We start from the raw sequence: 27,939 nt of genomic DNA, 5'->3' as shown, positions 1-27,939 counted from the left end.
ATTCCAGTAAATATTTCTTTAAGGTTATTTTAATGAAACATTGTCAGCATGGACTGGTTACTTGCATATACAGCACAGTTTTACGCCCCATGTTACTCTCAAAGTAAGAGGCGCCACACATATACCTTGTAGAATGAATGTATTTAAAGAGCCAAGTAATCAAGGGGAATGGTAAAACAGAGAAAGATGCAAATCCATTTTTACATGATTTGGCAAAATACTATACTTTGTCAACAGAAACTTTGTTTGATGTTATCCTATATCCTGCACAGCAAGCTGCACAGTCCCCTGATGTGCAAGAATTCTGTATACATAAAGTCTTGTAACGATCAACATAATTAAAGCAGATTGTATACAAGGTCTGAAGACCCTGAACATGGGGGCGAACAAATACAGTCATTAAGAGGTTACTACTTTCAGACATATACTTGTTAGAAACAGGTCAGCTTTGCAAGCTAAAATAGGCACTATACTTGCAACAATCTCGAAAATTGATAGTACACACAAATCCGGCTTTCTGCACTCCTTCCCCTTCCCATTCTGGAAAATAGGGGCAAGATTTCAGGGTTACATGCTGCTTACAGAAGTCCATAGAGAATGAAGCGAGCTTGTGCCATAATGGTTGCAGCTTCTATTAAGTTTTTAGCATTACTGAATTGACAGCTACACTGGTCAGCACTTCTCCAAGGTACCTTTTGATGCCACCACTTCTCTATGCGTGTAAGAGTTAGTGGAGCGTGTCCCCTTTTATGTGTGAACTGTATGGAACACACCAAAGCAGACACTTCCCACTCACCAGCTAAAAGCCGTCTAGAAGTAAAAATAAAATATATGGTGAAAACACTTAATATACATAACAGCCAGATATGGTATTACCACTCATGTACCCATAAGACAGCTTGTTAAGAAAGTCACTTGAAAAACTTTTTTATGCTTTAAAAGGCACCAAGACATAGGTCAACCTCCTTTCAATGCCAGATAGCTCCAGTTACTGAACAACTACTATGGGTCTGGATGCTAAAACAGGACCAAATGTTGAAGGAAAACAAAAAAAAAAAACTTGTCTTTACTGCTCTATCTTTATGATGCAGAAGACAACCCCCAGGGAAAAACAAAAAATAGACACACGTACATATTCGACTCCACAAGCCTAGACATTTATATGCCCTTACTACATTAAGACAGCCAAAGTTGAGAAGTAGCCCATTGTCTTACATTTCAACACAAATGCATAGCTAGAAGATGCTATCAGCGCACACACATACACACTCAGCACCCCAAAACCAAATCTGTAAAATTCAAACCAATATTGGTATAAAGAGTCACGGTGGAGGCAACGGGTGTTTCTGTCCAGGAAAATTTAGAAGGCAAGAAACAGTTTTTAAGGGTGACAAGTTTCTTAAAACAGATGGCAATAAAAAGGCAGGAAAAAAATGAAAATACACAAAGACCTGTTTTCTCCTGTTTCAAGAGTTGCTTAACACACTATATTTCAAACCACAAGATGTTTTCCTCTATCACAGATATGTAAAGTTGTGATAAAACCCCACATTTTCTTCAGGTACTTGCCATGTAAAAACTTATGGTGTACAGCAGTCAACACCATATCTATTAATTAAGACAACAAGAGGGATGCTAAAACATAAAATGAGGACGTCCATTGTGTTCCAATCTCCTTGTCAATATCTCACATCCAGTCTCTGTGACTAAAAGGGTATGCTCAAACTGAGCTGAACGTTTTCCATCTCTTGTCACTGCAGTCCACCCATCTGGCCAGGTCTCATCTTGCCATCCTCCTGTCAATTAAAAGATTAGATATTGTGAAAGGAAGGGAAATGAAGCATTCCAGTAAGAGAAAAAATATATATCCTTTTGAAACTGAAGAAAAGCCAATTTAACCTTGTTTAATTTTTTTTTGCAACCCTAAGGCTACATTCACATGGAAAACTGTGTGCTGTTCTCGTGCTCTGTTTTTGCAACTTGTGTATCATCAGTGTGCAATCTGTTTTTGAGCCCCCTTGTCCCCATAATTGATGTGTGTGTCATCATTTTTGCAGATCCACAAAAAAACAAAAAAAAAAACCCATGTTGGCAAATGGTTCATAGGATTGTGTTACCTAGCAAATCCACAAATACAGAGGGCATACAGATGATAACTGTGTGTTATCCGTATTTTTCACGTTCCCATAGACTTCTATGCTTCAAATATACGATGGTTAACTTTACCTAGCTCCCTGACAGCTCAAGCGCTGAAGTCCTGGTGTTTGCGTCCAGCATAGGTCCGGCCCTCAGCTCATTATTATCACCCCCCCCCCCCCCGAAACCTCCTCTCACATTCTCCCTCTATTCCCCCTGACGACGTAGGCTCACCGCACAAACAAACCTTGCGCTTGTGAGGTGCACCTTGTAATCCCAATATGTGCACTGAGCTGCGAGGCAGTGAGCCGCACAGATCACTGCACATGCGTGCCTTCGCTACGCTGTCTTACTAGGCAGTGTAGAAATACACAAACTGTGTAGTAGGATTTTGTAATTCCGCAACAGCCTATGGTGGATTCTAACTAGCAGGTGTTAACCCGTTCACTCTCTAATGTAAGGTGTCGCCACTGAAATACAGCCCGGTGATGACAGGTTCCCTTTAATAGGACACCAAAATTGTGTTTCTAGGTTGTAGGGTTCAGGAGAAGCGAGCCCCCTCCGGCCTGTCAGCTGGAGGCTGAATACAGCATAAGAAACTATGTAAGAGTACATGTACCATCTGCCCCTGAAACTGTAAAATGGTGATAGGATGACACTGTACATATTTATAACATATTTCGGTAAAGGTTTATACAATTTAACTGCCATTTTAAAAAAATGTCAAAAACATTTTTTTAACATTTTAGTTATTTGTCTGCTAATTTTTATAAAAATACTAATAAAATTATCAAGTTACAGTTTAAGGAAAAAATTGTTGCGATGGGTAAAGTGGTTCCAAAGAGGTCATTTACAGAACAACAGAACTGCAAACGGTGACCTTGACTTTCAGGCCCCCACAAAGGGGTTATATGGCTAAAATAAAGTCTATTCAACAAGTACAGCAGGAAGTATTTAAAACCCTTGTTATATACACAAAACTGAGGAGTAGTCCGATTCTTATTTTCATAGATTTAACATTCTGTTCAGTCTTTTACATATTCTGCACAATTCACTCATCTTAATATATTCTCGATAAAAAAAACAAAACACACGGCTGAGAAAGTAAATCTAACCAGGCAAAGTGGACAAGCTGTCATACTCACCTTCACAGATCATTGGTTCGATAGTGAACACATGCCCGGGTTTCATCACACCGACAGCCTTGTTTTCTATAAAAAAAAAAAAAAAAACAACTTCTCAGCATTTTCCAATAATGTCTGATTAACCCTTTGTATGTACATTTTCTGTGCACATTAAAAGGATACCTCTTTGATATAAGGATACCATATCAAATAGGGGCATATAAAGTGACACCTCCTTACTTCCAGCCTCCCAGTGTGACTCATCTCAGAATCTTCAGCTCATTTGCAGGACTTGAGACAGTTTTTTTTAACAGGAAAATGGATGAGATTTAAGATAAAAAAAATGGAATGATAGAAATGATATTTAACACTTTAAGGACGCAGGGTTTTTTTTTCTCTCTTTTCTTGCTCTCCACCTTCAAAATTCCATAACTTTTTCATTATTCAGCCCTGCATGGCAGAGGAGTCTCATCATGGACCATGGCCAGAATCTTTTTTTAATAGCATATATGCATTTTGATGTGTTTGTTGTGTGGATATGAACTAATAAAAGTCATTTAAGGGTATTGGGGTTAAAGGTTCTTGTTGTTTGTATATACAGATTTATACAGCACTGACTGGAGAAAGCACAAGTTTGAATGAAAGGGGTCTAAGAAGCATTTGTCAACGCTTTTGCTGACTCCTTATTAAAGGGGTTTGCCCATGAAATAAAGTTCTCGAATTTTACACCCCTACTGATGTTTACACAAAGATCATGTTTAAGTCCTTACTTTACAATTTTTCTCAGTTTTATTGCAGTTTTAGCTCCCATTACTCAGTGATGGTCAGTGTAAGATTCCAGAGTGTGGATGGGGACCCTTTATGGCTCCTCTGTGGTATGAGACGTTAATGTTAGAATTGACTGTATGTTTAGTGCTATAAAATTGAAGTATACCTGCTATCAGAAAAAGCAAAGGGCTAAGGTATTACTAAGTTTGCAAGAAAAAAATTTAATGAAACTTACTGGCGTAGTGCGGTACATTGGGCGCAGTATGAAATAATTTGTGAATGCCATGTCCACAATAACTTCGAACAACAGAAAAACCATTGGCCTGAGCATGTTTCTGTATAACATTTCCCAGCTCTCTATACCGAACACCAGGCTTCACTGTAAAAGAAAAATACATTACAGTTATGTATTAAAATGTAATAATAATAATTCTCTACCATGGCTCTGGTCATATAACGCATGGCCGCGGCATTATGAAATCGAAAGCTAACCAGAGGAAAAGAGGAATAAACTAAAAACAGTTTACAGGTAACTTCGGTGGATAACTCATGGAAAATCATTTACAGAATTCATATGGCCCCAGAGGGATTCCACAAGGTATATCCATCAGTGTCATCTCATTGCTTCCAGAGCCACGCAGAAGGAGTCTGCTTGAATTGGACGTTGGTAAGGTGAAATATAGCTTGGCAGCAGTCATGTAATTAACTGCTTTCGGACTGCCCCTGCTGACTTTAGTTTCTACTGCTCCCGCACTAGCAGGACCAGGTCTCAGGGCATCAGAGACCCTAGGGAGAAAGGAGATCTGGTTCATTATCATTTCCTCCAGCATTGTGCTGAAGTAGCGCGATGCATGGATGAGCAAAGCCAGTGCTGCCACTGGCAAAATAGACTTGGTGGTCACGTGACCACGGGGTCTAGAGGGGTTAATCAGAGCTGCTGGGTCTAAAATCACCAATCACAGGTGGTCATTTCCCCCTGTAAATCCCCTTGTAACGGAGGCATCTATACTTGTAAAAGAAAAAAAAACTGAAGAGGTCTTTTATGACCTCATGGGGGACATATAAAGTAAAAAAAACACGCACACAAAATATGAATATTCATAAAAATACTTTTGCATTTCCCAATATTAAAAAAAAAAAAAAAAAATCCTGCTTCACTACAAAAAACAATGCCATATACTCCCTGTTTGCCCTAGACCAGTGATGGCAAACCTTTTCGAGAGCGAGTGCCCAAATGACAACAAAAAGGCACTTATTTATTTCAAAGTGCCAACGTGGCAATTTAAGCAATAACTTATTGCTTACTGCTTTTTAAAAGCTTTTAATCATATTGGCGTCCTGAGGACATCAATACAGTAGTAAGAGGAGAAATTCTGATTATTTTGTAGCTTCGCTCCAAGGTCCCCTGTACAGGAAGAATGCAGAGCCCATGTCAGGAGCTCAAATTATAATCCAGCACTGGCCATATCTTCTCACTTCTCCTGCAGTCCCAGCCTGCAGCCACTTCTCCTGCAGCAAAGGATGTGTTGCTTTAAAATAGTGCAAAGTGCACAATGTCCTAAGTGGCCTGGGACTGCAGGAGGAGGCCATGGGTCCTGTCTTATGAACTCTATGCTGAGGACCTGGGTGCCCACAGAGAGGGCTCTGAGTGCCACCTCTGGCACCCGTGCCATAGGTTCGCCACCACTGCCCTAGACTATACACATTAAATATGAAACAAAAACTAAATAGGGAATTCATTAAGAATGGTCATTTTTAGTTAATTTGAAAATGCAAAAAGTACTATAAATTACAAAAGAGGCCTTTTTTCCAATTTTAATTCAAAAATGTTAAAAAAGTAAACTTTTATTATGTTTAAACTTGCTCTATGCATTCTGAAAAAAAAAACACAGCAAAAAAAAATTAATGGCCCTTAAACCGCAATGTACGAAAATTTGCTAAAATGCCTAGAGCCTTTTCAGGCCGCTGCACTAAGGCATGAAGATCTATTGCACAAAAGTGTAATGCCGTTTACTCGCAATGTTAGCTTGCCTGAACGCTTAGAGACCGGAATGGACTCCGCATGTCAGCACAGTTCCGGACTCAATGCGTTCAGGCCACACATTCAGGCAAGCTTACGATGCAAGTAAATTGCAACGGGCGCAAGTCTTATCCAATCCAGAGTTATAGTCAGTACTAGCCAACTGATCCAATCTGAAAGATACACTAAAAGCTTTACAATTTATAGAATACCTTCATCAATTGCTTGCATTAGGCACTCGTAAGTTGTTTGGACAAGTCGTTTTGCTCCTTCATCAACTTCTCCAACATAAAAGGTTTCATTGAGATCGCCATGGTAACCATTGTGATAAACAGTTATGTCAACTAAAAAATAAAATGCAAAACACATGATAAAATATTTAATTTGTTTTTGTTTTTGCAGTGTATGTACTAGATAAAACTAGATACAGAAAATCAAACCTCCACTTTGGATTTTCACTTGCTCTACTGCCACCAAACCAAATATTTACTCCACATGACAGGTGAGAAATGTCAACAGGTTGTGGACATTACTCTAGTAACTTCTACAGAAGTGAGGGATATAGCTGAGTACAGCCGTTAGGCCCACAGACTTGAACAAATCAGTCGCACAGGGCACCAAAGACGCACATTTTTGGTATTTATGCAGATCCCATGAATTGTATATTCATCACCACAGTTGTTTTTTACAGGGAATACAAAAACTACGGCCAAACGTATGGTTTATCATATGATCTGCCCCGGCAGATGCAGGACATGTGATGTGGACATGAGACCAGCGGCCATCTTCTGTCCTGTGTCTCCTCCACAGGGACACAATTACAGGACTGATTAGCAGCATTTTAATTTTCCTTTACAGTGCAAGTCCACATCATTTTTGTGCTAACAGAATCAAAATTTTAAATAACTACTAATTACATATTAGCTTATATTTTAATGACCCATTTTAATATGAATTGTGCTTTAAGGATTCTATGTAAAACGGTTTTCTGTTTGGCATTCCCTCGACCGTTGAGAGATAAAGGAAGATAATGACTTAAAACTATCCAGCAACTGAGAGCTCTAGAGAGACGGATCAAGTGAAATATTCTCTACTTATAGAAAGAGTTAATCATTAGCCTCCTTATCTGTCTAAAGAAAATATTCTCACTGCAGGAGCTTGAAGCACCAAATCGGCACAAAATAATCAACCAATATCCTTACAATGCATATAAAAATAAACAAAAATTGTAAAAATACATTTGGTATCCCTACATACCAAAATGCCCATTTAACCTTTTTTTATCTTTTGAGTTTCCATTTTTCACACCTTCAAAAATCCATAACTTTATATTTCTGTATACAGAGCTATATGGGAGCTGCATAACAAATTATATTCCCCAGTGGTGGTAATCAATTTTCCATGCTGTATACTGGGAAGCTGAAAGAAAAATTAACAAATGCAGGGAAAAATGCATTTGAACCATTTTCTTGTGGGCTCAGTTTTCTTGTGGGCACAGATTTCACAGTGGTCTCCTTTATGCTTTGGGGTTGTATGATCACAGGAATTCAAAATTTACTGTTTATACTTGAGTATAAGCAGAGTTTTTCAGCACAAAATAACTAGGCTTATACTCGTGTCAAGAAAAAAAAAAAACCAAGTGTACTCACCTTACAATGCCCCCCAGCAGGTCCTCTTCTATCCATCATGGCTTCATGTCCCAGCAGTCCGTCGCAGCCGCACGCTGACGTTCTATCTAATGTGTGCGTCGGCATCAGCACACACTCGGACGTCAGCGAGAGGCTGACGTCACAATGCCTGCGACGGACTGTGGGGACACAGAGCCAAAGTCGGAGCTGCGATGGATAGAAGAGGACCTGCTGGGGGTAGGGCATCAGAAGGAAGATACACTTTTTGGCTGGCAGGCTATATACTACAGGGGGCAGGGGCTGGCAGGCTATATACTGAATGGAGGGTGTGACCAATGCATTTCCCACCCTCGGCTTATACTTGATTCAATAGGTTTTTCCAGTTTTTTGTGTTAAAATTAGGGGTCTTTATATCGTAGATACTCGAGTATCTACGGTATAGAGGTTTCATTGTGTTTTAATACAATTAGAAAAATAATTTCTATCCAAAAAAAAATCTCAGTTATGTCAACTAATGAAAAAGGGGAGGTTGGTGTGTCTCGAATTTTATTATTTTATTTTTTTTTTTTACCTTAGCACTAGGTGTCCTATTGTTCCTACCACAGACCATATACAGCTTTATTGCAATACAGTATATGGCGGATTTACCACCAGCACATTCTAACAGATGTTCAGAAAGTCTAAATGTCTCAATGACCAATGTATATTTCTTATCTCCATGATTATACGCCAACCCAAAAAATAAAAGGGGATGTTTCATTAAAACCACAGCTGCAAACCTAAGCTTGTAAGAAAACGGTGCAACTGTCACTTTTGCCAGAATGGGTTCCAGCTTCTCATTACAGTGCACAGAATATATACATTTTAGGGCATTTGGAAGGTGGAGAGTAAAAAACTCAAAACACAAAAATGAAAACTGGCTGCAGCGTTAGAAGGTTAATAAAAATTATATTACTACCATCAACTGCACCACCGATTGTTCGGTTAAGTTACTTGATGCCTACCATTCACAATATCTCCATCCTGAAGTGGTCTCCTGTCTGGAATCCCATGGCAGATGACTTCATTCACAGATGTACAGCACGACTTTGGAAAGTTGTAATAATTCAGTGGAGAAGGATAGCAGCTTCTAGAAATACATGCCTGGAACATACATTTTGGTTAAGATATTTTATAAGATTAATATCCAACTCAATATTTGGTGGAAATATGTTATGTCTTATGTTGATTGTGTTAATCCGATGAAAACATTAGAAAAGGTTTTCATTAATGTACCTAAGTGGCAGCCATGTTTGAGACAAGCCATGAAAGTGCTCTCATGGCAGATTTAATAGTTGTACAAATTGGGTCCAGCTCCCTAAAAAGCAGAGAGCACTGCCATCCTGTCGTATTTGAATATATATGCTGTGATATCAAGTATGGTCAGTAAGGGATGTAATAATGGCCTTTTCTCAATCAGCAACTGTCAACCTATTAGGGTCACTGGCCAGAGTATAAATTTCAGTATTTTTTATTACCGATAGTGACATGAAAATTAATGGGTGCAAGATGGCCAAAGTAATTGGTCAACTCCTTCCTGCACTCTGTCTCCGCTTCAGACATTACAAGTTTGATGGCTGGAGCAAGAGACATGTTGCCTCTAAACTTTACCTGCTCGCATAATAAATTATATAAGCTAGCAGGGCTGGGGAAAAAATGGAAGGAGACTAAATTATTAGCAGACCGCCATGCTATTGTCCTTTGTACAAAGATGATGATTGGTTTCAGCTAGACAGTGGGGTAGGAGGTATCATATTGTAGCTTATAGACCAGTCATCTGAATGGGAGGCGAGTTACAATCATGCAGCCAAGCCACTACTTTTAGGCTTTCCAGAAACCTAACAGATGGCTGTGGACCTATTCTACTATACTTCTTGGCCTAGAGCAGTGGTGGCGAACCTATGACACGGGTGCCAGAGGCGGCACTCAGAGCCCTTTTTGGGGGCACCCGGACCATCACCCCAGCACACCAGACAGGACTCAAAGAATCTTCCTCCAGTTCCAAGCAACTTAAAAGATGCTGCTTCCAGTCATATTTTGATACTTACTTCGCTACTTGGGACTGTAGGAAGAGGGAGAATGAGTAGACAGGGCCGAATTTTCTTTGGAGGACCTCCTACTGGCCCCATGATTCTCTGTGTACAGAGGGACACTGGAAAGAAGCTAAAATTCTGAAAATTTTCCACCTTTCTACTGTGTTGCTGTCCTCAGGAGGCAAATATGAAGTTGTTGAACAGGGAGCAATAAGTTACTACATTAATTTTTGGTTTGGCAACTTGCGATAAATAAGGGGGGTTTTGGGTTCAGTTTGGGCACTCGGCCGCTAAAAGGTTCGCCATCACTGGCCTAGAGCATGCCATAAACCCCCCCTCCCCACCCCGGCACTGAATACCCACTAACACTCGTCTACGTCTCACCTTTTGCCGACACGCCATGCCCTCACATACTTATTCATGGACTTCCCTTGTTTTCACCGCTTATCTTGGCATCTCTGTTTAGCTGTAGGACTTTGATATGTTATGCAAAGTCAGTATTTCTAGCTCGCTTACTTGTAACTAGACTTTTAAAGGTTATGTCATCCCCTGTTAATGCATTATGTTATGGCAGAATGGTGTATGCGAACTGGATAGGAAGAGATGAGTACTAGATACTTCTGGCAACATTGGATCTCATGTAAAAGAATAGCATCCATATTAGAAAGTTCGGCCAGTGCCAACATGTCCGACAGACATAGGTATAGACAGCGTCACAATTAATTTCTCTTTAGACCAAGTACCATATATACTAGAATATAAGCCCAGTTTTTCAGCACAAAAAATGTGCTGAAAACCCAAACTCAGCTTATATTCGAATAAAAAAAAATATCTAGGTTTTACCAGGTTTTTGTGGTAAAATTAGGGGCCTCGGCTTATACTCAAGTATATACGATAATTTAAAGAGAAAATTCTGCATAGTTTGCAAAGTTTGTTTTAATCGATCTGACCTCTTACCAAATAAGAGGTCGGATCCTCGTATTCTGTCCCCTGGCAGTCTGCCGTATTCATAATTATTATTATTATTAATGCTCAAAAGCTTCTGAGGTTGAAACTATCTGGCGATACTGTAAATTACTCCTCCTGTCAAGGCTCTGCATTGTTGTGTCTGCAGTTAGTTGCTACTTAGACTTTCACTCGCATTAGGACATGATTGGCTTTTGAGGTCATAAGAGTCTGACCCCTAATCTGAATAAAAGGCTAAAGATATAATTCAGTGACTTTATGGCATGTAAATCACACAACAGTAGAATATGCAATAAACCTCCATCCCTACCCCATTGCAAAGTATCAAAAGTGTAATCTCTTAAAATCCACTGCAGCATCTTCTCTTTGTAACAAGCAGATTCTTTTTGCAAAAGAATTGAAAGGGATTTCCACATAAAATTTCTGTGGATTTTAAGAAGATTTCTAAGGAATTATCAGTAAATTCCAGACAAAACTCTGTAGACAACCTTTATGTACACGCTTGGTTTAGATGGGATTTCTGTCTGGGTTTAGATGTACATTTTTTTTTTTTTTTCAAAAAGGTTTTCATTTTTGTGCCATTCACCAGGCAACCTTAAAAGGTCCATGCTACCAAGAGTACATTAACAGCAATGAAAGATTTATAAATAGTACATGGTAAAATTGCTCCATGCATACTTTGCATGCTTTTGGTTAAATACACAAAGCATGTCCTGAGGAGCGACTATCCTTTTCATAAATGCTCCAAATTACTTTGATCATGGTCGGTGTGAATGTGATGGGTGATAGAAACCTGTATAATATTCAGCAGGTGCTGGGTGTGTTATATAATCGGAGACAGTCAACTTTTACAAAGCACAGCTGTTAACCCCCTAGCTGCCGTGGCCTAAAACCATGACACCTTGGTGTAGTTTTTATGGTCAAACCGCAAACCCTATTGCTGTATCTGTGGGGTAAGATTTCAGATACAGGGAAATATGCAAATACATTTTCCAGGATGGAACAAAGAAAACATTGCCTCTTTTTGCTACCTTGTAAGGCTGCCCCCTTAAAAAGAGTATTCCCACGAAGACATGCTTCTTTTTTGTACTCAGGATAACAAAATAACAGATTCTCCAAATATTAACAAAAATGCAGCATTTCACAGATATAGGTCCAACCTGTCTATCAGTCCTGGTTTACACAATTTCAGTTGCCCCTAGACACGACCCTGTAACTTCTGACTTTAGGGTTGGCAGCCATTTTGCCTGAGGCTTTAAGAAGCTGGTCTCTCTCTCCCTCTGCCCCCTGCAGTCCAGGATGCAGCTCACTCACCGATACATAGAATCAGCAGCATGAGGAGAACTACAAGCTACAGACAGATAAGTTCTTTATCTAGGGAAGCACAGCAGGAAGGTACAGCAAATATAGTGTGTTGTGGAGTAGCAGAGATGTAGGAGAGTTGTCATTGTGTGCAATAAGAATCTCATCATCTCATCTCTGATCTGTCTCATCTCTCTCTTTCTATGTGTAACTATTAAAATGTTCAGAAGCTAAACACTGGAATCTTCCACTAACCATAACTGAGTGATAGTTTTATGTTCTAGCCCTTAATGACCGCTCTACAAATTGCATTCTGACCACCCATAACATTCAGGAAGTTTTAGATCGCTCCTTTTATACCTCCTCCTCTTTTATACCTCCTCCTACTCTAAAACACCATAAAAATAATCTAAACTTGCTAGGAGTTATAGTCCCCCATTATTCTCTTGATCTCTAATAGTTCCAGTCTGAAAATGCTGGGAATTGTAGTCATTTATCAACATCCCCCTAATGAACTGATAATAATCAGGACACTTCCACTACCTGCCTGTGTTGCTGGAAAAGTATAAAGGACAAATGTCAGCTCAATGCGGGTCTGACTGCACCAAGGACTGAAATCTGGTTCAAAAGTTTCTGTTCCATAACTATTTCACAATTAGATAATGAAAGGGTTTCAATTTTTAGAGCTAATTTTTTTTTTGTTTTGGCCAAGTATCGTTTTGGTATTGAGATCATACATTACATACAGGCAGTCCCCGGGTAAGAGTGTTTTTTTTTTTTTTTTTTTTTTTAAAGGAAGTGCACAAAAAGGTGCTCACCAAATGTACTGCATGGTCTATCTCCTCAGTGGTGACACCTGCCCTCACCATCATGGCAGCTACATCGAGTACTTCTCTAGCCAGCTACAAAAAGAGAAAAACAGTCAATGATCTACAAACCACCAACACATACGGGTACATTCATGCAACCAAGTTTTAGTAACTTTATTTTTGTTTAGCTTTCCTTCATTAAAGTGCAAACAGAAATATCCTGAATACTTTTACATTCCTCATGTATGCCACAATGTAAAGAGGTACATCAGAATCATAAATAAATGTATGCAATACAACTGTATTGCAGTATATAGTAGATTTATTGCTTCTATATTACAGTAGGTCTCAGACAGACATTAATATAGAAGCTAATGACAGCTATGGGACGGCTCCCGGCAGGTGTCAGCTGAGTAATACAGCTGACACTCGCCACGTATGGCGCGGGCTTGAACCATGAACCCTCTCCATATTCCCCTTCATAAACTTATGTTACCGTATTTTTCGGACTATAAGACGCACTGGACCATAAGACGCACCTAGGTTTTAGAGGAGGAAAAATAAGAAAAATGTTTTTTCCCAAAATAGTATGCTAAAATATTTTATAAAGTGACAGTAAAGTAACTGGGCAGTGCAGCCTAGTTTCTCTTTGGAGAGGGGCAGGGGCGAGCAGCCTATCTAGATAGAATTATGCTGGCACGTAGTCAGGGGGTCTCAAGAGTTACCAGGGCTGTATAGGTATGAGTATATGTGACACTGGTCACAAGAGCTTACAATCAATGAGGAAGAGGACACAGGAGATGACAGTGCTTGCACAATGGCCACAAGAGCTTACAATCTATGAGGAGGAGCGGACACAGGAGGTGACAGTGCTTGTACAATGGCCACAAGAGCTTACAATCTATGAGGAGGAAGAGGACACAGGAGATGACAGTGCTTGTACAATGGCCACAAGAGCTTACAATCTATGAGAAGGAGGGGGAGACACAGGATGACAGTGCTTGTACAATGGCCACAAGAGCTTACAATCTATGAGGAGGAGGAGGCCACAGGGGATGACAGTGCTTGTACAATGGCCACAAGAGCTTACAATCTATGAGGAGGATGAGAGGACACAGGACTTGTACAATGGCCACAAGAGCTGACAATCTATGAAGAGGAGGACACAGGAGATGACAGTGCTTGTACAATGGTCCCCAGAGCTTACAATCTATGAGGAGGGGGACACAGGAGGTGACAGTCCTTGTACAATGGCCACAAGAGCTTACAATCTATGAGGAGGAGGAGGACACAGGAGATGACAGTGCTTGTACAATGCTCACAAGAGCTTACAATCTACCAGGGGGACAGCAGCCACTACATACCAGGCAACAAGTGGTTAAGACTGTGAGAGCAGAGACCGGGGGAAGGGAGCACTAATCACTTATCTGATCCTGTGCTGGGAGAGAAGTTACAGGTCAGACACTGCAGCGCTGTACAGGCTCGGCTCCTCTTCACACAGTGCGGCAGCCTTCATCTTCTGTTTTCACTCTGAGCCTCCCGGGCTACTTACAAGCCGAGTGGGGATTGGCCAGACAGAGTCAGTGATTTTCTCCTCCCCCCTCTCTCTCTCCACTGCTGCCATAATGATCATTTATATCGGTGCCCTGAGGACGGCAGAGCGCAGGGGTGCTGCTATCCATTCCCTCCAGCAGTGGAGGGCTGAGAAGAGGAGAGGAGCGCAGCGGCACTGAGTACAGCCGCTGCGCTTCACTGTGAAGGGCTGCGCTTACTGCCAGCATCGGCTGGCAGAGCGCAGCCAGGTGCCCTCCATTCCCTCCTGCAGCTACATCCGGACTATAAGACGCACCACTGTTTTTTCCCCATTTTCTGGGGAAAAAAAGTGCGTCTTATAGTCCAGAAAATACGGTATATCACAACATATTTATGTTGGATGGCTGTGAAGGAGTTAAACAAGCTGTAATTTCAAGTTGAATTGTATTAACATTTGCATTTACATGCAGTAAAACAGCAACCACATGCCTTACCTTAGATACAACACGCATGCCTTCAATTTCTTCTGGAGAAAGCACTTTAATTTGGGAGGTTCCCTTCAGAGCTTGCTCTGATAGCGACATTCCTAAATGACAAATATGGAATTGGATAAGTCTTGCTCAATTTGCTAATCTCACAAACTAAAATGATCATATACCTTAACACAAAAAGTTTCTATTACATATCTTAAATGCTTTACATTACCTAAAGGGTGATCTGCATAGTCTGGTCTTTGTATGTAGCTTGGTACTGGTCTCATTGGCATCTGCAAAAGAAGTACAAAGACAATATACAAATGGCTGTGGACAAGACCTATAGGGGGGTGGCAGCAAGTTTTTATGCAGAGGAGATTAAAACAGGTCACACACAGCTTTCAGCTAAACTCAGCTATGCACATTAAATGACTGTAAGCCAATGGCAATGATTTTGGCAGGAATGGTTGGCTACTTCTTTTAAATGGAGCTCTCATTCCCCACTCCAGACAGAAGATGCTAGGGCAAAGTATTATGCTTCAATATGCCCAATACTTTTGGGTTCAAAGCAAAAGAAGAATGGATTCAAAGTTTTCATCAAGCAATGTTGTAGCTGGGCATTGCCAAGAACAGTCTTTACATATTTACAACTGAGTAAAGTTGCATCCCCCCCCCCACCTTGTTCAAATCAAACAAAATTGGTGTCAGAAGTTTGTGCTGGTTTATGCAGCAGAAATTTTCACTTGTGCCGCTATAGTTTTTAAAGATATAAATAAAAGTTTCCAGAGGTCATAAGAGGTCAACCATTGCCAAATCAAACAAAACTGGTACCAATCCATTGTTCTAAGTTTGTGCTGCTCAAATTTTTGTTTGTGCTGCTTTTGTTTTGAATATATTAACAAGATTGTAAAGGTCAAAAGGTCTGCCAGCCCCCACCCGCATTAACCGAATCTAACCAAACTGGTGTAAAACAAAAAAAATTTTTGTACTGCTATCATTTTTAATATATTATAATTTTTTCCAGAAGTCCGCAGAGATTATTCCTTCCAAAGTACAATGTGTTTGCTAGCTCCCCCTGGTGATCAAACCAGAGAAGCGTCACTAGGTTTGTTTTTTTTCACCAGTTCATCCTAAACACCTAAACCTATGTAAACACCTAAACATACCTTAAAAATGATAGCAGCACAAATAAAAATTTTTGCTGCACAAACCATCGCAACCGTAGCACTAACGTGGGGTACTGGTTGACCCTTACAATTTTGTTAACTTATTCAAAATAAAAACAGTACAAACAAACATTTGAGCAACACAAACCAGCACAATTGATTGGGACCAGTTTCGTTTGAATTGGGAAATGTGGGGGGGGGGGGCTGGTTGATGAAAATTTCAAACATAACACAAACATTTGACACCAATTTTGTTAGATTTCAACAAGGTGGGGGGAGGGTCAACTTCACTCAGGTAATATTTAAAATATATTGCATGAACTATACAGGCTGATTACAAGTAGTCTTAGTATTCAAAATAAATTAATTCTCAATACAAAAATTTGTGTTCAAATGAATTAGAAATTGTATCTACCTGAAGTAAGAACACTTAAAAAATTGTAAGTGTTCTTACTTCAGGCAGATGCAATTTTTGATTACAAGTAGTCTTACCTGCAGAGAGCTGTAAAGCTGGCTCTACAGTTCCTGCTATGTGTGCAAATTTATTAAGCTTTTTTGTTAACATCCATTTTAAAATTTATTTTACTATTCCCATCTATTTAAAGTGGTTAGTACTGCTAAATAGGTTCTGCACACAAGGGAATTCGTGAATCATACAGAAATATAATGCAAGGAGGTTGCGGCCTTTGGATCATCAGTGAGTGAAGTCAATGACGGTAGAAAGAGTAGTCTTCTGAGCAAAGGATTTGTCATTGTGCTTTCCTTTAAATCGAAGAATAGCACAAGGACACATTCTACAACCATCAGCATGTAGCCTTAGTTTTTCTTCAGTGAAATATTAACAGAGAAAAAAATTCTGCCCAATGCACAGTTTTAACTGTGCAGCCTGAATATACTATTAGGTACACCATGAAAACTTACTAAAGTGTAGTGTGGCCTGTGCAGTCTGAATATACTATTAGGTACACCATAAAAACTTACTAAAGGGTAGTGTGGCCTGAGTTTTCCAGTGTATCGATAGCCTAGCCAAGGATCAGTGTTGATTTCTCCTTCCATTGTCCATGGCGAGACCTCACTTTTGCCTTTCTCATCTGCTGGAAGCATAAAGTCTTAAATTAAAGTAACCATTGCCAAAAGTGGTAAGCTTTAAAACACATTACTGAAAAAAAATATAGTAGTCTAATATACTTGTATTTAAAATTCTGATCACACAAGTGTCCTATAACAGTTGGTACGTTCTGTTTTGCAGTGCAGAATGTGGTTAGTAGCAAAGGACTGTGAAAAATGTATTAAAATTCCAGGATTGTAGCTGGACTTGGTGCATCGATGTGTGAGATCTCTTTACTGAGCACAACACAGCCCCTCCCCCTATGAGAAACTTGTAGTGGAATCCAGCAACTGCTACAGCAGGGGGGTAGTACAAATACAAGCTAAAGTAAAGTGGAAAAATAACAGATCACACAAAGCTGTACTAGGCTTTCTGGACGATTTTGTGGTTGATTGCTGGGCAACAATCACATGGCATTATGGGTTGGCCTAGCTCAATCATGGAAACACAGATCAACTTTTGTGGACATACAGCCGTGATATTGGGCTGATAATAATGCGTCACTATATAGGCATTTTTAAATGATTCAGTTGACATACACTGAAGGCTCATAAATGACAAAGATATCCGCTTAAATCTATACAAAAAATTTTTTTTTAGCATTGTGACAAAGAAATCATTAGGGCAGGACATAATGCAGTGGTTAAGGGCTGGTGCCATGCTCTCTATTATCTGCTGCCCTTGCCAAAACTATTTACAATCTCTTATTTCAGCTGACACTGCAGAGGTCTTGTGTCAGACTTTGGTTTCTAAAATAAACTTTGGTACAGACTATAGTCCCAAATAGAATTATATTTGTGTGTGTATCCTGTATATCTCAGAATGTACATGAAGAAAAAACAATTGCTTACTTGCTTTTTTGTGCAGCATCTTGTGTAAAGGCCAGCTTCCCCTGAAACACTCCTAAAAGAGAAACGCTGACGTTAGTGAAGTAAAACACGTTAATAAGGTTTAGAAAACGCACCATCACCTTATGTACATGGAGCTCAGAATGAAATGGATTATCCTCTGTCCACAGCTTGATAGCCAGTAATGATCAGGTCAAAGACCCCTCACTCTTAACTTGCTATGACATATTCAGAAGTAAATGAACGTGGGGTTAAAATATACTGTATATCGGTTAAATCTGGTTTTGAAGAGAACCCTTCACAAAATTTTTCAAAAATACAGCTAGTTCTCATATAGCCCTAATAACCAACAGACACCCTTCTTTCAGCTAAAAATTGCTCTCCTCAGGTTCTCATATATTCAACTTTTACCTGGTATCCAAGGATGTCTATAGTGAGACGAAGTGGGCGTGGCCTCCTTGGGCTGAATCCAGAAGCTCCACCCCATGCTTTCTCTTCATGCAGCAGTAATGCCATGTGACCAGGGTGACATCATTGCAGATCCTTTAGCCTCCTAACATTAGCAGACTGTTCACCAAGCATATATCATTAAATCACAGAATATCATATCCCATGAGCATGGGGTACAGTTGGCCAATATTAAGATGATAAAGGACCTGTGATGATGTCACCCTGGTCACATGACATTAGGCCATGCCCATTAACTCGCTCTATAGATCCCTAGATAACTCTGATTTTATAGGGATCTGAAGGGAAAATATTTTATATAAAGAAAGGGGGCCAGATAGTTACTAAGGCTCTATAGGTGACAGGTTCCCTTTAATTGGGCAACAATATAGTATTTTTTATTACGAGCCAAGGCCAGTTTCGCATATAGGCCCAAAAATCTGGCCAACTACTTTAGTTACCAGGACGCAAGAGAAAAAGTAAGAACAAATATAAAGATGAATGACGTTTACCACTTGTGTGCCGCTTTTATATTTAATGTTATCAGCTATTTTTATCTGCCTTTGGAATCTGCTCCCATGATATTTAATGTGCTTGGATCTAATAGGCGCCTGCAAGGAGCAAGTAAATATCCAACTCATGCGAGAAGTCAGCTTTATGCTTTACGGTGGCAAGCTGAAACATTTCAATTTATGTGCCACCATACAGCACTGTACTAGCAGTGCAGAAAGCATAGGCTGCCTATTTAATATGCTGAAATAAATTACGGTAGTATTGCAGTATATTTTAATGAAAAAGTGATCAAATTCTCACTTGTTCAGGTCCCACCCTGGGACAAAAAAAATGCAATAAAAAAATAAATACATTTTAAAAAAAATTAATAAAAGTCCACATACAGTGTGCCCATACAGAAGTTTACCAACACATAATGGGGATCCTTATGCTCGGGAGAAATTGAAATCAAACTTTGTGGGGTTTTTTTTGTCATTTAATAATTTGTGACAGTTCCATTTTTGACTAAAATTAATGTACTGTCTAAAAAAATTACAGCTTGTAAAATACATCTCCATTTTTGTTTTAACCCCTGTGAAAGATCTAAAGGGTTAACACACTTCAACAATTGAGGGGTATAGTTTCTTAAATGGCATAGTTTACTGAGTTTTACTGCTATTTAGGCCTCTCAGTCACTTAAAGCTGAGCAGGTGCCTCTAAATATGGGTTTTGCCGATTTTCATAATAATGAGTAAAATTGCACCCACAATTCTGAACCTCCTAACAACCTAGAAAAGAGAGAGGATACATAAAAACCCACACCGACATGTAGCAGACATTTGGGAAATGTTAGTTATAAGGTTACTTCGGTGCAATGACTATTTTTTTGAAAAGCAGAATATTTAGAACTTTGAAAATGAATAATTTTTAGAAATTTTTGCCAAATTTCAGTTTTTTTCATAACACAAAAGATATCAAAAATTTTCTATTAAATCTACAAAATACTCTGAATATGTTAAAGCGTTACAAAGTTATAACCTCCAATAATGACACAGGGCAAATTTAAAAAAAAAAATAAAAATCAGGCCTGGTTCTAAAGCCCTAAAATGGCTTAGAACTGAAGGGGTAAAAGAGATTCTCGTGAAGACGAGATTCTTAAATATACTCAGGAATTAGAGAATATGTTAACAAAAGTACAGCATTTCACAACCTGTCTATCAGCCCTCGTGCATACAATTTTGGTTGCGCTGGGATCCAAGCTGAAGTAGGTAATTGTGTGTTATATCCATCTCACGGACCTCATCTCTGATCAGTCTCATCTCTCTTTTTCTGTGTGTCAGATACTACTAAAAGGTTCAGAAGATAAATAAAAAAGTGTAGATAAACCCTGGACCCTGATGATACTAAGCAAATTGTCAGCACATAGCACTAGAGGGATCATGTAGTGTCTGCTTAGAGAGGCCCTGCAAACGCTCTGGAATTTCACACTGATCACTGAGTGATAGGAGCTAAAACAGTGATAAAACTGTAAAATTGTAAAACAAGGGCAAAAAAATTATCTTTATTGTGTAAACATCACTTGGGGATTCAAATTTGAAAACTTTCTTTCATGAGAAAACCCCTTTTACATAGCAAAAAATTGAAGTGCTCACGGGATCATTCAAAAAAAAAAACTTTATAATTATGTGTGAAATGTTTTCAGAGCTCATTTGATCAGAAAATAGCCCGATGTGTATAAATAACCTGATGTCGCTTTACTGCTGTAGCTCCAGACCCGATTAAGTGACCGGAGCTCAGCTTCTCTGTACAGGCTTCTGTCACATGATCTAAAGCAGAGGAGACAGACTGGAGGTAGACTGCACACCAAGGACAGGGGCATCAGAACTCGGCAGCATTTAGGGAGAAGCTTTCTGCTTTGTGCTTCTGTCTGTGTTACTTCCCCGCCTGTGTCTGCTATACACTGCTACATTGGTCAGAACAAGAGGTGGAGGGGCAGGGAAGCACAAGCGATTTGTGACCTACTACTCAGCCCTGCAGTCAGTCATCTACATCAGAAACACTGTGAATAGCACGTATAGGTGATGTGTCTAAAGTTTGTGTTTTTGGGTAGTGTGCCATTTGTGTATGTATGTATGTATCTGATCTACATGTGTACATGTTTATTCACACCTATGAGTTATTTATATCTATTAGTGAAAATATACTACTCCTCATCGGTGAAAAATACTCCTTAAAAATGGTAAGAGGAGCATTATTACTCTTCAGGAAAAACGTACTGCAACCTCTACATAGGATTGTTCTCATGATAAGCACTAAGAATCCCATCTCTGTACCAGAGGGAAACCATGTAACTATGCTGTGTAGCCAATGAATATGCAGTCTGCATTTGCCAAAAAGTCATTGAAAAAAAATCAAAATAATTAGCAAGATGTGGAAAAGCTAGGCAATAACTAAATTGGTGACCAAAGTCAAGGCGATTTACAGCCATTAGCTGCTAGAATCTAGGTACAAGCCTTCCCTTTCTACAGCCTGGGACAATAATGGACATAGTGAAATGAATGAAGGCTTCAAGAAGCGCTCTGTACCCAGCAACAAGGAGGTACTGTGTTCCTTCTATTTCAGGCAATAACCATTGTCAGGTCATAAATTGTGTCAGCTGCACATGTTCTGCACCGTCTACGTGCACGAGCGGCGGTGTATGATAAATCTCCCCCTATAGCTGAGGGTTTAAAGCTGAAGAAAACAGTCATGATGCAGAATTTCTCAGCCTCGCCGTCTAGCAATGGCCCGGGTAGCAGTCGTAGTCCACTGCAAGTGATAAAGCCACTGGCCTCCCGAGAGCTATAGAAAGGCAACTAAAACTTTCTCATGCTTAACAAAGACTGAAATGTAGCATTCACAGATTAAAAGGGAGTGCTGCCTCTTCTTCTATTGTATCTATCTGGACCCCACGCAACTGGGATGTTCAGGTGCCAGAAGCTGCGAGTGTCAGCTGTGTATTATAGCCGACACCCGCAATAGGAGACTGAGGGCGCTGTCCCACGGTGCGTTTGCAAACGCAGACGCAGACCAAACCACGCCCACCGGGGCGGTCCGCGGTCCGATCGCATCGGCGGTTTCCATAGAAACATAGAGAAACGCCGATGCGATCGGACCGCCCCGGTGGGCATGGTTTGGTCTGCGTTTGCAAACGCACCGTGGGACAGCGCCCTCAGGGTGAAGACACACGTGGCATTTTTAGGCCATTTTAAGATCGTAAAAAACGCATGCGTTTTTTGAAAACGCATGCGTTTTTGACAGGTTTGACCAATTATCTTAATTCAAACTGGTCAAAAACGCATGCGTTTTTTACGATCTGAAAACGCACTAACTAAAAACGGCCCAAAAACGCCACGTGTGTCTTCACCCTCATGCTGACTGCGGCATGTAAGGGACATATGTACCGATTTGGACACCTGCCCCAACCCCCCCCCCCCTTCAATTACCAGGGGGTCTCTGGTTCTGTGGTCAGTTTAGAACTTGTTCTTTTTGTGTTCACTGGAAACATTTGACCAGTGGAAAAAAACTGTGCAAAAAAAAAAAGTGTGAAAAGGCCAATTGAAAAGAATTTTTCAGTAATGCATCAGTGAAAAAAAAACACTGAAACCAGGAAGAGAAAACCAATCTGTATGCGTCTATAAGCCAAAATGGGATCAGTGAGAAATCACTGACATGAAAAAAAAAAAAAAAAAGTAAAAATGTGAAAGAGCCTTATATTCCCACGAAGACAAGTTTCTTATTTGTACTCAGCATAACAAAATAACACATTCTCTAATTCACAGTTATTAACAAAAATGCAGTATTTCATAGATCCAACCTGTCTATCAGTCCTGATGTACACAATTTAGGTTTCCCCTAGACACGACCCAGTAACTTCTCACTTAGAGTTAGGTGGTGGCCATCTTGGATTTTTGTGTGAGATCGTGGAGCTGAGTTTTCTGTCCGTAACCCCCCCCCCCCTTGAACGGAGTTCAGAGACAATGGGGCATATTTATCAGGACCTCTGCGCACCGCCAGTGGCGCAGAGGCCCTGAAATATTCGCAAATGCTAGCTTATTGCTAGCTTTTGCGATTATTTTCCCCAATCCGCGACCTTCACGCCAGTGGGGCGTGAAGGGGGGGTTGCGGCCGGATGGGAGTGGGCCGGCGCAGGGCGTTACTGTCCCCGCGCCTGTGCACTCGCTGCATGCCGGCGACTTTTCATACGTGAAACGTCGCCGGCTGCCTGGCGTAGGATAAACGCTGCGCTGCTGGCAGCCCAATACATCAAGAGGCAGATGCCTCTTGATGTATCGGGTTGCGAATTTGCAGCGGCGGGGCGATGAGCGCCAGCGTATGATAAATATCCCCCATTGACTGATTTCTTCCTGTCTGCACATGGTGAGCATAGAGATGCTGGGGGAAGGGAGGCAGGCACATCTCAGTGAGACGTAGCAGAGCTGTGTGTGAAAAGGGCATCTATTGGATCTCATGAGTTGTGAGATGTAGTAGAGCTGTTTGTGCAATCGGCAGCTCTGATCTGTCTCATCTCTTTCTATGTGGCAGTGTGTTTGTACAATGTCAGAAGCCAGATGTAAGTGCATATACACCTGTACCCTGATAATGTAACTACATTGTCACCCCACAGAACTAGATGCATAATACAGTAATGTGTCTTATTGAGGCCCCGCACACACCCTGGAATTATACACTAAACAGCATAGAGTGATATCACCTAAAACCCCTTTAAGCTTCCATCGCTTATCGTGCATTATTTTAATGGTAGATTCTCTTTAAATGAGTTTTCCTGGAATTCTGGAAAATGCTGTGGAGTGCGGGGCAGGGATAGCAAAGAAAAGAAGGACCACTTACCAGCCCCAAGTTGAGAAGCTCCAGTACTTCAATTTTGTGCCTCACAAATAACTGAGAGCTCCTTTGGTCACTGGAACCGCTTAAAGCTTCGCCAATGAGTAGCCTCCTTAGACACGGTATGCAAATTCCTCAGAAAACAGGACTTCACCTCCATTGTTATTTCCACGTCCAAGGAGGCCACCCATTGACTGAAGCTGGTCCTGTCACATTCGGAACTTCTGACCAGGCACTTCTGATCAAGACAAAAGTACTAGATCAAGAGAGCAGGTCCTGCTAATTTCCTTTTTTTTTTTGGTGCTGCACTGGACCTGCCTCTGGTTTTCTACAATTTGACACTCTCATACTTTAGATGCTGGACCTGCAGATCTACCCATTAGTAATAACAGGGCCTCTCATTCTTCAGATTTCTGGGGGTCCCATTCTCAAGAGCGTTGGTGGTCCCATTAGTTAGACTCTGAGTTCCTTCATCCCGAGAGCTGTGCTCCTGCACTCCCATAGTGCTGGATGAAGAGGCAGGATGCTCAACTTGCCATTTAACAAGTGAGAAGGCGACTCCCATTCTACAGACTGCTTAGTCTGATCCCTGCTGCCAGACCATCAGCTTGTAATCCCTATCCTCCTAACTAGTGATGAGCGGACCTGAACCGAGAGGTGTTGCTTGCTGGGCTGCAGACACCTGGTGGACACACTTACCCCATGCCATAACTAGTTGGTAGGGGCGTGAAGCTGACCGAGTTAAACGGAATGGCAGAACGGAGGACACCAAACCTAAATTTCTGACTTGTTTCATAGCAAGACAGAATTCAGTAGAAGCTTCTGAATTAAAAACTATTTAGAAAGGAAGGAAGGAACATAAAAGCCAAAGTAAGAGGCACTTTGGTCTGATAAGGTACACTACAAAGTGCCTTATACACTTACACTACTGGGTTTGTTTAAAGAGGACCTCAGGTCACTAAAATACTTTAGCTTCTCATACGCTACTAAGCAGCGTTCTAGCCCTCCCCTAGTTATGACATGATAAATCCCTAGCTTTATTGGAGAATACTGATAAGCTCGGAAACACTTCACTACTTAATGTTCCGATCGTCAGATCTAGCTTACAACGGTCCGGCGTATTCATGAGGGGGCGATCTGAAGTGCTCCCCTCCCCTTCTCCCCCAGACCACCACTCTTATACCATATGCAGGCAGTGACTGCCAAGCTCGATGCTGTAGTCACCGTCTCCTCATGAATATGCCAGACCACTGTAAGCTAGGACCGACAACTGGACCGCTACTTAGTCCGTTGTTTCCTAGCTTATCGGTATGTTCCGATAAAGATAGAGATAACTGGGGAAGGGCTAGGGAGCTGCTTACTTTTGTATGAGCAGCTTAAAGGACACCTGTCATCAGGTCTGTGTCACTTGTCCTGTCACTACTACCTGTTGGAGCAGCTCACAAGGATCCATCCCAGCCTTTATCTAGTTATTTCATACATTATTCATTGTAAAATCATCTATTTTTTATCATGTAAATGAGGCTGGTCACATGGTCAGAGGCAGTGATGTCACCCCTCCCCTCTCCTCCCCCTGCTCATGTCTGTGTGTAATGTATAGTAAAGCTTGGCTAGTGTGTGTGCTGCATCCTCCTAATATACAGGTGAGAGACACAGACATCAGCTACACATGAATCTGACATGTTCTGCTGTAACATGGCTGCATGGAGCTGCTGTATCTCTCCTATACACACACACAGGCTGCAGGGGGCGTGGCCACCAGCACCAGGAAGCACATCATTATACAGCCTCACACCATTATACAGGCTGTCAGTCAAGCACTGGGGGTGTGGCTGTGCCTCCCACTCATGAATAGAGTGGACAGCTTGAATATGCTAATGCTTCATTGGACATTTCACAGGTCATTTGCATACAGCTTTAGGACCTCATTGCTTAGGTTTACAGGCATGTAGATGGACAATGAAGTGATAGAGGCAATGCTCTCTAATGGCAGTTTATGAAAATATATTTAGTTTAGGGGGTTATTTTGCATGACGGGTTCTCTTTAAGTGTTTTAATGACCTGACAGGTCCTCTTTAAAAGACATCTACCACCAGGATGAAGGTTTGTAAACCAAGCACACTGACATACTGGTGTGTGCCCCCTCTGGCAGGATGTGTTCTTTTAGCTTCTTATGCCATGGGTTTTTTTTCTAAAAAAAAAAAAAAAAAGGCTTTAAAAGTCATGCAAACGAGATTCAGGGGTTCTAAGCTCCAAGGTGTTAATTGAGCCTGGAGCCCCTGAGGCTCATTTGCTTATATTTAAGCCATTTTTGTTTGTAAGCACAAAGGCATAGGAAGCTTAACAAGATCAGATCCTGCAGGAGGGGGCACACACCAATATATCAGTGTGCTTGTTTTTCTATCCATCATCCTGGTGGTAGATGTTCTTTAAAAGTTAGGGACCACTTACAGGGAACCTGTCATGAGGATTTAGGAACACATACTGCCAGCAGCATGTTATAAAGAATAGTAACAGGATTACAATGACATCCTATATTTTGGGAGAAATATAACATTGAATGCTCTATTCATATGAATTTATGGGGGCAGCGAAAGCCAACCTGGGGTCTCTACCCCTCTACAGAATCATACGATGGTTTCATCCGCTGACACCCAGGCTTGAAATGATCTACTTGGTCTATGGGAGATCCCAACAAGTGCTTACACAACATTTCACTACAGCCTTGTTGTGTCTCCTACAATATACAAGAGCACGGGGAACCTGTACTCATCCTATAGGTCAGTTTGAGGAGTTCAGGGGATCAGCGCTTCTACATTTTACAGGACTTTGTGTATGGTTTTACTGCAGGGCAAACCACCGCACAGTGGCCACGGAGTCACAACTTAACCTTGGTTATAGAAGTTCCAGTAAAAACAAAGTGTCCTCTACATCAAAAGGAAGGATCCTTGAGGTTTCACAAGAAATGACACTAGGGCCATGTTCACACATGTCTGCTGTGCATCTGCAGGAGGATAAATCACATCCAGACTCCTGCAGAGTAAGCGTCATGGGACAGATCAAAAGTCAGATATGTGTCCTGTATATGGGGAACCCTATAAACCCTGTGCAGTAGAGGAAGATGCGATACTACACATAAACCTGAAGGTGTGAATGGGGTGAGAGGATGTATGTGCACAGCATGGGCAGCCCAGCACATGGCAGAGCCCATTCACTACACGGGCACTGGCTATGCACAGCACAGGCCCCAGTGTGTGAGCGGTACCTGGGAGCAGAAGTACGAGCCATGGATGCCCAGCTTGAGGCAGGTTGGGCACTGCAGCTTGGCCTCGCTGGTGCAGTGCTCTGTCTCACACACTCTACGGTGCTCCACCGCCGCCATGCTTCACCCGGCAGTATCCACAGGACGGCGGGGAGGAGACGTGCAGAAGGCAGACACTGCTGGGCGGCGCTCAAACCGGCCTGTCTATGGAGATAACACGGAGTGACGTGCACTGACAACAGGAAAGGGAACAGCTCCCGCAGCCGGACACTGCCAAAGAAGTCTCGCCCGATAGGTGGCGGCTCACGTGGGCGGAGCTGCGTGGGCCGCTCTAGATAGCAAGAGCGCAGGTAGCCGGGTGTATGCTGCGGAGATGGGCGGGGCTATCCGGCGAGACATGTCCACACTGTAGCGAAGGTTCTGACACTAGAGGGGCCGAGTGGGCGGGGATCCCAGGAGGCGGATTCATAAATGGGAGGAGTTATCTTGTGACTGGCTTTTGTGCGCTCTGGTTGTGGTGTGGTCATCGTGTGAACTGCTCCGGAAACTTACAAGAAGTTGTGAATGAGAAGTAGCTGAGCATGTGTGCAGTTACATGGATGTCTATCTTTAGTACCTTAGTAATGCCATGAAGTCTAATCTGGTGTGGTGGGCAGGGTCATTCCATTTCTGGTGCGAGTTTTACAACCAGGACAAGAATAAACGGAATAGCCTAATGAATGTACAAATTTTAATTATAGCCACCCCCTCCCCTAATTTATCGTTTATAAAGCTGCCCTCCCTATATACCGCAGCCTTATTTAAAGCCTAGCTTATTTATTTTAGCATTCCAATTTACCCCTCTAAAGTATTTATATCATTTATATGTATATAGCCTCCAAATACATAGCATGCCCCCATT

At 41.3% G+C, this 27,939-nt stretch overlaps 1 protein-coding gene across 2 annotated transcripts; it reads right to left on the bottom strand.

The window, feature by feature from the left end:
- Nucleotides 1–13: 13 nt before the first annotated feature.
- Nucleotides 14–27,405, bottom strand: METAP1 (methionyl aminopeptidase 1). Of its 2 annotated transcripts, none has more exons than XM_072118155.1 (11): nt 27,042–27,405; nt 17,957–18,008; nt 16,979–17,091; nt 15,064–15,124; nt 14,853–14,944; nt 12,835–12,918; nt 8,681–8,819; nt 6,261–6,392; nt 4,264–4,407; nt 3,282–3,347; nt 14–1,796 (listed from the first exon to the last, which is right to left on the bottom strand). In XM_072118155.1, exons 1-11 carry the CDS (start codon nt 27,156–27,158, stop codon nt 1,636–1,638), a joined length of 1,161 nt encoding a protein of 386 aa, XP_071974256.1. In that variant the 5' UTR covers nt 27,159–27,405; the 3' UTR covers nt 14–1,635. The 2 variants fall into 2 exon arrangements, with proteins under 2 accessions (XP_071974256.1, XP_071974261.1); XM_072118160.1 differs by having other exon boundaries at nt 16,979–17,088; nt 27,042–27,400.
- Between the last annotated feature and the right edge of the window lie 534 nt (nt 27,406–27,939).

This window comes from Engystomops pustulosus, chromosome 1 (assembly GCF_040894005.1).
Source record: "Engystomops pustulosus chromosome 1, aEngPut4.maternal, whole genome shotgun sequence".
In the NCBI taxonomy this organism is placed as follows: domain Eukaryota; kingdom Metazoa; phylum Chordata; class Amphibia; order Anura; family Leptodactylidae; genus Engystomops; species Engystomops pustulosus.
This window is presented reverse-complemented; position numbering and strand designations above follow the sequence as displayed.

What these genes read in the sequence shown, in the direction of transcription:
- METAP1 (XM_072118155.1), bottom strand. Translation starts at nt 27,158, where the DNA reads ATGGCGGCGGTGGAGCACCGTAGAGTGTGTGAGACAGAGCACTGCACC. An exon ending in GCTCGTACTTCTGCTCCCAG is followed by an intron (nt 18,009 to 27,041) that starts GTACCGCTCACA and finishes TTTCTCTTTTAG; the next exon opens with GAGTGTTTCAGGGGAAGCTG. An exon ending in CGAACCAATGATCTGTGAAG is followed by an intron (nt 1,797 to 3,281) that starts GTGAGTATGACA and finishes TTTAATTGACAG; the next exon opens with GAGGATGGCAAGATGAGACC.